At 40.6% G+C, this 12,496-nt stretch overlaps 1 protein-coding gene across 1 annotated transcript in view; it reads right to left on the bottom strand.

Moving 5' to 3' along the window:
* LOC149273214 (glutamate receptor-interacting protein 2) overlaps positions 1-12,496 on the bottom strand; it is a 122,519-nt gene that overhangs the window by 61,761 nt on the left and 48,262 nt on the right. Inside the window, exon 3 of the mRNA XM_089506577.1 lies at positions 9,562-9,812. Within this exon, the coding sequence (XP_089362703.1) occupies positions 9,562-9,812 (251 nt within the window). The remainder of the gene's footprint in view (positions 1-9,561; positions 9,813-12,496) is intronic.

The following is a 12,496-nucleotide window of genomic DNA, read 5'->3' as shown; positions in this document are numbered from 1 at the left end:
GGTCTGGAGACCGTCTAGCTAACTCTATCATCTTTATTGTTTATTTTCCCGGACCGCCGCCATCTTGCTTGATGGCGAAGATCACCGGCAGCGGCGGCTGTGACCGCTCCGCAGAGGTAAGTGTTTGGTGTCGCTGGATGCCTCCTGATTGAGGCATTCCAGCGACACCATTTAAGTTTAGGAGGCGATCGTCGATCGCCTCCTAAACGCTTTTAAAACGGGCGTCCGCCGCCATACAATGTATGGCGGCTGTTGACGCCCCGGGGAGGGGCCAGACATGGCCCCCGATGCCGATCTCGGCGTTACTGAATGCCTCGACATCGAGGCATTACAGTAACGCCGTTTAAGCGAAGAAAGTGATCGTTGATCACTTTCTAAGCTTATTTTATTTTATGACGGTTCAGGACCGTCAAAGGTCATTTAGCGACCTTCATGTCATGACGGTCCTGAACCGGCAAAGGTCGCGAAGGGGTTAAAGATTCCCGTTTGTCAGACCATTAGTAGAAATGTGTAATATAGTAGAACTGTGTGTCTGATGACCGTGGCTGACCTCCGATGTGCACTCAATCCATATTTCTGCGGATCCAACACAGATATATATGTCCGTATTATTATCGCACTGAATTTGTAGACCACCGGCGGGTCCTGTAACGCTTCTACAATGTGGGGAAAACACAAAACAACAATAACACAAGCTCACATGCGAGATGCTGGTACTGAAGAAGAAGAGGCCTCTGTTTCTGCCTCCTCCAAAAGCTCAGATCCCACTTCCTGCTCCTTAATATAGCTGGATGATGACATTTAGATATGACATCATAACCTTCTGTTAGTCTGAACTAACATTACAACACGTCGTCGGAAGCGACGCGAACTTCTGTGGTGTAATCCTCGCTGGAAATTGCAAAACGTCCGGTAAATTCTGTTTCTCAAGCTAAAACCTGAGCTGCTAATAAAAGATTTGTAAGGGTATTTATATGTTGCTGTTGATGTTGCTGAAATGCATATTAATGTTCACGTGAAATATGAGAAGATTATATAAAATTGCAATTTTATTACGATTGGCCACACATGCTTATTACTATTGGGTGGCTAAGGTAAAAGCTAACATTGCACTTAGCTACCATACCCCTAAAAATGTAAAGCTTTGCGATGATTTTGGGTTATCCCATCAACACCAAAAATGATACAATTTAATGCAAATAATAAGCGTGTACTCCTAAGGTACAAATGATGAATATGTCACAATTTCTGTTAAGTCCTGACCTTTTATCTGCAAATCTTAGGAAGCATCTTCAAAAAGCTGTCAACTTCACGCAAGCCTCACTGTAACAGTAACACCTAAATTGGTGTATATATGTGTATGTGTGTGTATATGTGTATGTGTGTGTGTATGTGTATGTATATGTGTGTGGAATGAATGCTAGGATAATTGGGTGATGGGACATGGATCCGTGATAAACTTAGACATTCCTGAATCGTTACTTTGAATAAACTCCATAAAGTCCATTCCAAAGCAGATGCTTTTGCGATCGCTTACTAGGACAATAACACCAATGATAGTCTTTATGTAGACTATAATTACCACGTAGGTGGAACATAGTAGCCAGGCTTTGACCTTTTGAGGAGAAAATGAAAACGTCCACCACGTCATCTTTTCACAGCTCGCCTGAGTTGATTATAAATATCTTGTATTTGCATTACACCGGATTCTACACATTCACCTGAAATGTTTAGGTTTGAAGGAAACATCTTCTAATAAGCCCAAGCTGCCTGTGCTTTAGGAGAAATCAGGAGACGCTGCTAAATACATTTGTTGATATTGGAGTCGGGTACTTTGCAAGCTTCTAAATCTGAAAGTAAATTCTAAGATAAAGCCAGATCCCTCTGTGTTTGTCGAAAGCTTATTTTGTTAGTCCGGCATCTAGACAAAGTTTGATATCTCATAAAGAATCCCTTCAGGTGCAACGTTATCTACAAAGACCTTCATTTTCTTGTGAAAGCCACTTCTCTGAAATACTAGTTTTATTTCCGTTAAGGATTAAATCTTCCATGGACCTTTTTAAAATAAACATTCTAATAGTGTGGCTCTGCTTGTCTAATCACTTTGATACGTTGTGGCTATTTTCATCAATGCTAGCTGCTATCTCCATCATCACTAAACATGGATCTGGCAGTAAATAATGAACGTCCTCATTGCTCACGAGGTCATCTAACAACACATATTTAATTATACACTTTCAACTTGGGTGCACTTGGTGACAGAATCAGAGAGTGTTGCTTCTATTGAGCTCACTATTAGGATCCAAACCCAGGCTAAACTAGGGTTTCTAGAGTCCAGCTAGTTGGAATTTACCACTGACCATTGGGTAAGGAACTCCATTGAGTTTAGCTGGTACATTTTCGGGGGGTAAATCTGGCCCCCCAAAAGACCTTATTGACTCCTGAAGCTTCTTAAATTGAATAACACAACAAGAGGTCCACTTTGGTCCACTTCCACCAACTCTCCCCTTAAATCAATTTCACTCAATGCATATCCATGCTTTACAAAGTTTATTCCTATGAACCAAATTACTAAATTCAATGCAGCGCCGAGGGCCCAATGGAACGGTAATCCAAATGTGTCAGATAGTAGTTTAATCTGTGTATCACTACAGCTTCCAATAACAAAATAAGACAAATCATCGCACGGTAACATAGTCTAACACTGAAAAGAAAGCGTCCTACAGGGAAATGTTCCGCATCCCTGATTTTGTACAGGAAGAAAGACATACGGCTGTCAAGAAGTACACCACTGGGACTTATCTCAGGAGCTACCTTAACCCTTTGTTATCAATACACTATGTCAAGGGGACCTATGCACTATAGCTCAACGAGTCAATGAGAGTTGACCTTTCCAGTACAAAAAGGGTGCCTTTTTTTGGACATGGTCCAATCTCAGTAGGAGATATAAATGGGCTCCAGTCCACACAGTTCTTTTATTCACGGGGTTTCAGCTCTCATATTAATTAATAATAACATTATTAGCTTATGAATTCATTAAAATGAGGTGGGTTGCGACCTCTGCTGGCTTCACTTCAAACCAAGACAATAAGGATTCAAGCCCTCTGCTAATATTTCTGTTTGTGACCGTGTGTATGGGTGCTACAACTGAGGCTAACAGATGGGCAATATGTGGGCAATATAGTTGTATACTGCATAATTAGTCTTTACTATACAACTTTGAAGGGACACAAAGACCCAAGAGATGAGCCTACAGCATCTACGGTGATCGTTAGATTAACAGAAAGAGAGCAAATGTATAGATCAACGGAAAATGAGTCTTAAATGTGTCCTATATCTGGAACTATATGCAAATCCTAGTACAATGGAGAATAATTAACAACAAAGAAGTGTTGATTACAAAAATAGAAAAATATCTCCCAATTAAGTTTTAGACAGAATGTACTTTTTTTCCAGAACTTTTAGCTGCTCCTTTTGCCCCAAAAGACCATATGGCCGGTCTTTAGAATTGCATGTCACTGCTTTAATTATACATAATTCCAAATAAATGACACCCGTGTTCTCTCTCCTTACGCCTTCTATCTCAAGTCCAGCCTTTCCCCTTATAAATGGAGCAGTAAAGTCTGCTAAAGCGTCCTTCCCGAGAGAAAAATTCTAAATGAAAAAAAACAGGAGGGTTTTATTACTGTTATGGTTTTGCAACACGACTGCTGTTCCTCAATCATCCTCACCGCCTGCTGTACTTACAGGAATTCCCACTGCTTCAAAAAATAAGAAAGGTACTGGGAAGTTAAGTTAACTCTTCGTCTCCATCAAAACCTATGATTTTAAAGCACAAAGACCCCCGATACAGTGTTTTAATGTTATATAGTTAAAAAGTATACATGGAATTGCAATTTAATAGTTTCTGTAATTATACATAATTTACCAGGTATAGCACTGAAATAAAAATAATTCTACGCATTTGTTAGCGCAATTAAAAAAAACTAAATTTGTTAACCCATGAGCTACCACGGCATTAAGTGATTTTGTCGAAAGAATGTTTTTCTATGAAGCATTTAATTACATACACAATTTAAGTTAATGTTGATATGATCACACATTGTTCTGAGTCTATATCAATATAAGGCGGCATTAACCATCTGGCTGGAGCCTTTCTATGATATCATTACAGATGTTAGGCACTAGTGTTTCCACAAAGGACGTTTTCTATCATCTGCAATTTAAATAAGAATACATGAATAAATATAAGCAGTGTACATATACCATGGACGTTTTACGAGGACTGAGGGCACCATCCTCACCGCGGAGCGCCGGGACATGACCTCATATCCCGACGCTCCGTGTCTTAAAGGCGCACGGCACCTGCATAGTGTCAATGGGCCAGTTGAGGACATCAAAGATGGTTTTGCGGCAGAGGGACTGTCTAGGCCAAGTTGGCCTAGGCTGGAATATGTTCTTGAATGCAAGGAACACAGAAAGGATACAGCCAGGGTAAAAAAAATGTCAAAGCCCTTACTACTACTCCATTAGCCATATGTGAAAAAAATGCTAGTAAAATGCACAAAACAAACGTGCCCCGAACTCTGTCTACCAGGGCAGCCCAGGGGCAAATGCCCCTCTGTAGGGCTCCTTATTGGACCACTATAACCCCCATTATTGAGACTCTATGAACGCTACATTCTGATAAGGAGCACATCATCTGCAAGATGCTATTAATGGAGACTCCAGGAATCACAGCTAATTACAGGACCTTTAATTCCCACCTATTCTGCCACTTCCAGTGTTTGCCCAGCCTAAAAAATACTTGGGTGCCAAGTATAATCTGATGCTTTCTACTGAGCTGTACCCCCTGGCATCGCAGGGGTTAACTCCATTCTTACTGCGCATGCAGACAGGTGCTGAGGGTCTGTACTTTGATGCCTCCTCCACAAATTTTCTCATTTTAAACAAATTGCTCCGTCAGCTTTTATATGGAAGGCAGAGGTAATTATCTTTTTTTTTTATTATTTATTTTAGCCCACAGGATTCAGAAAGATTTGGAAGGAATGGAAAATCCCAATAGAGTATAAGACCCTCGTTAAAATTTATGAGACAGAGAAAATTACAGCTGTGTTGAAATAATGGAGATAGAATTTTGCAATCTATAAACGGCACGAGATATCAAAATTTTTATGTCTGCCAATTGATTTGGAGGCAATGAACACAGGTGTACTCAGAACCCACAGCGGTGCCGTCAGCCGGGCCTCCATGCTACCGTGATTCTTATGAGCTCGGAGATATGACATCATATCCCGGCGCTCTGCCTTATATGGGCGTGCAGCGCTGGGCAGAAGTGAACTACGAAGAATGTGTCGACTCGGCACTGTCCTCTATAGTTTTTATTTAGCGATCAGTGTGTAGCGGTACTACTGGCCTAATACAACTGGCTCCATGTTATACAGCAGAGGGGCTTCCAACCTTTGGCCCTGCAACCCTAGGCCTAAGCCTAGTCAACCTATTACAAAATACGCCACTGGGTATAAGTATATGACTAGAGCCCTAAAAGCCCCAACAATGTGTCTTTATAAACTAAAATGTATAAATACACACAAATGTTCCCCTAAATTACTTAATGACTTCTATAGCTATTAACAGGTTATATAAAGTCAACCCATTGCTAGCCCTCTTACTAGATCCTTAAAACAAAAGTCTTCCTTTAATTTGAAGGGGAAATTGGAATTGGCAGCAACGTGACCTTGGTCGGCAAACAGGAAAATATTATTCAATGTTAAAGCGTGGTCTAGCGTGTAGCTACGGATCATAGTTAAAACACGGCCCATTAAGCGAATACGCAAACCGATAAAACTTACACAGGGCCATCCCTAGAGTAGGGCACACCAGGGAAATTGTCCTGAGGTCCATAGCGTTGGGGGGGGTTATCATATTGCAAAACAAAAAATATTCTAAAAACTTCAAAATTGGAGCAAGAAAAAAGCATCCCCAGCTCTCAAGTATCAATGCATGCAGGTATTACTTCCCACCAACCATCTCCAGTGGAAACTCCTACACGGCTTCATGGGGTCTAACAAGACCCCCACGTTCATGTGCAGATCTGTTGGTTCTGTTGGCTTCAATAGGAGTGCAGCCCTGAAACTGATTGGCTGTTTGAAGCACCCAACAATGGTGCGAAATACAGGACCAAAGAGGGAGCTGCAGCTTCTCCTAATCATAACTGTTACTGTTACAAAGTACTTTAATATGGATTCTTCATTGGTGGGGCTGCATGAGACAAACTGTTCCTTTTAAGTGATGGTCAGATCTTGTGGGTCATTCCATGTCTTGTTGTGGTACTCACAGCCACTCAGAAGAACATTAAGTAATTTCAGGGTTTTCTCTCTGTAGGTTTGTGTGATGCAGGGTAAGCAAAGTGCCTCTGTGCATTTTAAATTCAGTTACGAGATCACGCAGGAAACAATAACCAAAAGGGAGCACAAAGGGGCTTCCACAGAATGGGTGATAACAACATGAAATATATGTCATTCACTTACACAGCAACGGCCACATCAGAACTTCACACAACTGTGTGGGAACGTCAATGAAATAGCAAATCGTACCACCCACTCCAGGCCATGGTGTTATTTTCACAGTGTGTTCACTTGTGAATAAATACACAGTCCTCATGTTAGATTTTTCCCATATGGATTAAAGATTAGATTTTTCGGAGTGCTCTCTTGATATTATTTCTGAATTCTGCACATGTTTTACAGGTCTAGACTATGTGGGAGAGGTGGAGAGCATCAAGACATTGACCCAGCAGCGTCCCCGTGCATATTTTGTTGCTCCTCAGGAGAGACACATTGCCACATTGATGGCATCACAGCCTAGCAATCACCACGTCTCTTCGCTTACACCCAATGTTTGGGAGATGAGGGATCTTGCTGGGGAAGCTAGCCCCCCTAGTTATTCCACCATTAACGGATCGAACGTAGTGCACATTTCTAGTGGTCGCATTCCTTAAGACCACCAGAAAAAGTGGCTAAGAAGGTTTCCAAATGTTCCTTGTGACTTGCAGAGGTCCTGCTGGCCAAAGCTGTTGAGTTACCATATGTTGCTGTTTCTCTTACACCAAAAATAATTAAATTGGTCAGCCGAGTACCTTATAGATTCTGTCCTGCAACAACAGTTTGGTGTTATCCCTGGGTCAGCGTTGTGTATACCTTCGGCTTTAATTAATACTTATTTATTGACTGTTTTATTAGCTGATTCAAGCACAGATATTTTTCAGCTGCAAACTCCCCACTTTTTATTCTAGATAAATAAATTATACCCCCAGTGACTGCTGCATAGATTCTACATGATTAAAATCTTTATCTCGTAATCTAGATCACCAAGGGGTGCTTCTTTTTAAAGTATTTTCTAGTTCGTACATTCATTTCCAATTTGTAACGTACATGTTGTTCTCCGGGCTTAATGATCTGCGGCGATACACTGTTACAATTTTCAGTTCCAGGTGATACGCTTTTTAAGATTAAAATAAATAAATATATATTGCATCAAGCTATCAAGCATATTTTAATTCCATTGATTTCTGGGTATTTTAACCCTCTGAGAACAAGAATGGTGAGTACACTTTGCACTCAAAAGATAGAGGACAAGTGCTAGGTTATATGAATTATCACACACAATAACATTACAGTAAAATGTACCCAAGTGTCCTATTATTTCCTCGTACTCCCATTTTTAACGCTTGGAAAACTGCTGATATTTAAATGCATTGAGATTCATACGCACGCATATTATATGCCAGTAATTGGGGTATTGCAAGTATAAATCAAATATAACTATACATTAGATACGTATTAAGAAAGCTGAAAACATACTCAATAACTAAAAAAAAACTAATCCTGCATCTCTATGAACATAAAATATATATAATATGCACAGTACTGGGAAAGCCTTTTAGGTAGAAATGCTGTAAAATAAGAATGCTTTCAAAAATAGACACGTTAATAGTTTATTTCTATCATTTAACACAATGCAGAAGTGAACAGAAGAACAATCTAAATCAAATCAATATTTGTTGTGACCACCCTGCCTTCAAAACAGCATCAATTCTTCGAGTGAGGGGTTTTGTAGGCATAGAGTTAGGTGGGTGATTCAACAACTATATCAAACAGGTGCTAATGATCGTCGACTTAATATGTAGGTTGGAAAACAATCATTAAATGAAAAAGAAACAACTGTGTAGGATGAATAAAACAGGGCGAGCAACAGGCAGACTCGCTAACAAGGTGAGGTTGCTCGCTGACAGTTTAATGTCAAAAGTTATAGACCAGGGCAAGACTGAACACAGCAACAAGACACAGGGTAGTTATACTGCATCTAGGAGGCCTTTTCCAGGCAGAAGTTTCAAGGCAGACATGGGTTTTCAGATGTATCGTCCAAACTCTTTTGAAGAAGCACAAACAAACGGGCAATGTTGAGGTCTGTAGATGCAGTGGTTGGCCAAGGAAACTTAGTGCAGCAGATGAAAGACACATCAATCGGAAGATGTCCAGCAGTGCCATCTGCTCAGCATTGGCAGAAAACAGCAGAACCCTGGAACACCTATCTACTGTTCAGAGAAGTTTGGTCGGAAGTGGTCTTCATGGAATACCACAAATCCACTCCTATGACATGAAGACAAGGCCAAGCGACTCAACTATTCACCAAAACATGGAGACTGGGGCACAGAAAATGTCAGCAAGTGCTCTGGGCTGATCAGTCTAAATTTGAAATATTTGCCTTTTTCAGAAGGCAGTTTGTTCACCAAAGGGCTGGAGAAACGTACAAGAATGAGTGTTTGTAGGGAACAATGAAGCATGGCGGAGGTTCCTTGCAACTTTGAGGCTGCATTCCTGAAATTGTACAGGCAGATACTTATCCATCATGCAATACCATCAGCGAGACATCCAATTGGCCCCAAATTTATTCTACAACATGCCAATAACCCCAAACATACAGTCAAAGCCACCAAAAACTATCTTCAGCGTAAAGAAGAACGCGGACGTGATGGAATAGCCCCACACAGCCCTGATCTCAACATCATTGAGTCAGCTTGGAAAACATAAAGAAAAAGAAGCAACTGAGGCTGCCTTAATCCACAGAAGAACTGTCGCTAGTTCACACAAAATAAATATTGATTTGATTAAGATTTTTCTTCTGTTCACTCACTTTGCATTTTGTTAAATGATACAAATAAACAATCAATATGCCTATTTATGTTTAAAGCATTCTTACTTTAGAGGATTTTTCACACCTGCCTAAAACATTTGCACAGTCCTGCATATTTTAAGAAAAAATCACAATCCGTCAGCGACTGAAAGATTACATAAGGGTTGGTGTGATGCATACGTATGTAAGATATATGTACATTCAGGATATGGAACGGGAAAGTATAAAGTGACACATTTAAAAGACCAACTGAAATCAAATGGAACTAACCACACACATTAACAGAAGGTGAGGGTTAAAAAGGAATGCGATCACAGACCCCTGCTGAGGGTACTAAGTGGCCTTAGAGTGCTTTGTTATCCTTACCGCTCACACACAAGCTCAAGCTACACAAGCCTTCTTCACAAGACTCCTCTTGGCTCTCCTTATCTCCTTCATCCTCTTCATCCTCGCCGGCTCTCGTGTTCTCCCTCCTCTTCCTCCTGGAAGGTCTTCTGACATTTCTCAGGACTTTATTTACCCTGTTCATGGGCTGATGCACTCGCCGGTCCTTTTGTAATACGTCCCAGAGAGGGGTCCCTCGCTTGGCCGGGTAACGCAGAGCCAAGCTTTCAAGCCTGCGAGTAGAGAACGCTCTCTCTACAGAGAACAGCCAGCTAGTTCTTCTCCTTCTGAGGGCTGTGTGGGCTGACGCCGGTGTACTTAGTCTCTGCTGACTTACAAAAAAAAGAGACAATAGCTCCGCAGGGCAGTTGCCTTCAAGCACTTGTGTTTGAAAATAAAGGAACGACTCCACACTTTGGCAGCCGGTTATTAGCTTCCTGCAAACTGTGCAACGAGCTGCCGATCACAGCCTTCAAGCCTCTGATACAGTCAGAGGGAACGGTTTAAAAGACGTGCAATATACAGATCACATATCACAAAGCTAACGTCCCCTCCGCATTCACATCCTCACAGCTACAGATGAGGAGGGTGTGAGAGACAGAGCAGAGGGACGCAGGCAGCTTCTGATTGAGCCGAGAATTTGAGCGTCAGCTCTTAAGTACACTTTGCTCCCGAGACCCATAAACTTGCAGTCTATCGAATAAATCATGAACCAGGTATTCAGGAATAAAGCTGCATTTTTAAAGAATTGCGATTATTATATATATATATATTATGGTTTATCACAATCTATAATTATCTATTAATCTCATTAACGATCGATATGTCTTTTTTAGAAAATTGTTAGATCTGTTTCCACATCTGTATCTAATGATCCGGATTGGAGGCATGTATAATTATCAGCCTACCCATCGATATTTAATGGCCCATATTGATAGATGGTGTCTATAATCCATACATCTCCCCCTCTCCGCTTTCTTAGTTGGTCCGTATCCTGGGCTGCGTAGAGCTTTAAGTAATCAATTTATTTCAGTTTGTCTAGATCTATCCGTCATGGGTTCTTAAGGTTCTCCAAAGCATCTCCCTCTTGCCAGCTATAACTGCCCGTCTATCAATATCCAATATCTGTCTCTATTTATCAAGCATGCCCGTGCCATAGGCGTAGCGAGAATAGCCAAAAAGCCTTTATTTAAGTCAGCGAACATACGCATTTGATTTATACACACATTAAGTACATGTCATCAGAATGTATAAATACCCTAAGTATCCCATTAATCCCCCTGATGCTTTAATTAGCTGTAGGTTTGAAACTTCAAAAGAACAGATTTCGCAGCTCAGAGCACGGAACTGATATAACAGGGGAAAGTACATCAGAAGCGGCGAGATATGAAATACTGCTGCGCTAATGGAATATTAGTGGAAAGAGAGGGGGAGAGCCGGAGCCAAACTCAACCCGGGAAACCACTGGCAGCACATTAGCGTTTCATCGCTCAGCCAAACACGCTATTAGTAATATTGTAATTAAATGATGTAGCAGAAGAAATATAATTGAAAAATGGTAACCTATACAAATATATGTAAACCGATGCCGTCATAAGGGCCACACACCTTTAAAACGGGTATTTCTGATTTTTCTATGAAATATTATTGGGTAAAAAAAAAAAAATTGTGACTTTGTCATAAGATAGTTTAATGCGATAATTAGGGTCAGGGTTAAGAAAAATTGTAATTATAACATAATGAAGCACTGCTTTTTACTAGAAACTTAAGCCTAAAATAAAGTTTCCTTATAACTTATTAAAGCCCAACACTCAGATGTATCGCTAACAGCCCTGTGCTCAGTAACGCGAGTCATTTTAATGCATACAAGTTTTAATTTTCAGCCTTGGTGATCATGCTATCAATGTTCTTGCAACTTGGGTCTGTAACGTCACAGTGGCTAAAAATGGGGAAGAATATCTTAAGAACATAACGCCGGCACATTCTGTATCCTCATGTCATCAGGCAGGTACGTATAGAGGCGAGCCACAAGACCCTACAGTGGCATGACGATCAGATACCCCAATACTAAAAGAGAGAAGGCATAGTTGGCTTAGTTTTGGCTTATAAATTTAAATCCATTTAAAATGTTGACACTGCAAACAAGCAGACATGTACTTCTACACTCAACTTGGGTTCTCCAATGTTGTGTGGACATCATCCGCCGTTGAGTGCAGCTCCCACGGACCACGTCCCTACTATGGTGTCAGTAACCATACAAAACATTATAATAACCTTGGAACTGTATGTAATAAAGAAAGTGTAAAATATGTGTTAAGGATCGAAGCATTCATTTTGGTGGACCCAACTGGCTGGTTAAGTGTGCATGGCTCAGAAAAAGAACAAGCCTTCATTTATGATCATACCTCACGCTTAGGATAATGTCTACCCTATGGACTGTTCCTTGGTACAAGCAGAGCAGGGTATCAACAACCAACTAGAATACAAGACGAGAACCCAGCTCCTAATCGTCATCTCTTTACCTGTTCATATATTCCAATTTACACCAACCTGGTGAAGACAAATGAAGACAACTATTGTCACTCTTGTAGTTTTATACAGTTTTTTGGGGGCTTAGGCAAGAATCCCCAAAAGTCTTAGCACCACCTGCCGGCAATGTCTTCTTCTGCTTGGTCAACTCTATCAACCACTACTGAATACCACTTAGAACTCCTTCCAATGGTAGTAACAACAACAATGGATTTGATGGCAGGAGAGGAAGAAAAAGAATAATAACGATATTAAATCATCTCTTCCACTATTAAACATACCATTGTTTCACCTCATAGGGAAAGCTAGAAAAATATATATGTTTAATTATGCTTTTTTTCTCCTTTTAATAAGGGTAGCATAGCAACTGAGCTAATATAGCATTTAA

Source organism: Sceloporus occidentalis, unplaced genomic scaffold, assembly GCF_023333645.1.
Source record: "Sceloporus occidentalis isolate IW3139 unplaced genomic scaffold, rSceOcc1.0.p SCAF_395, whole genome shotgun sequence".
NCBI classification, from domain to species: Eukaryota; Metazoa; Chordata; class Lepidosauria; order Squamata; family Phrynosomatidae; genus Sceloporus; species Sceloporus occidentalis.
This window is presented reverse-complemented; position numbering and strand designations above follow the sequence as displayed.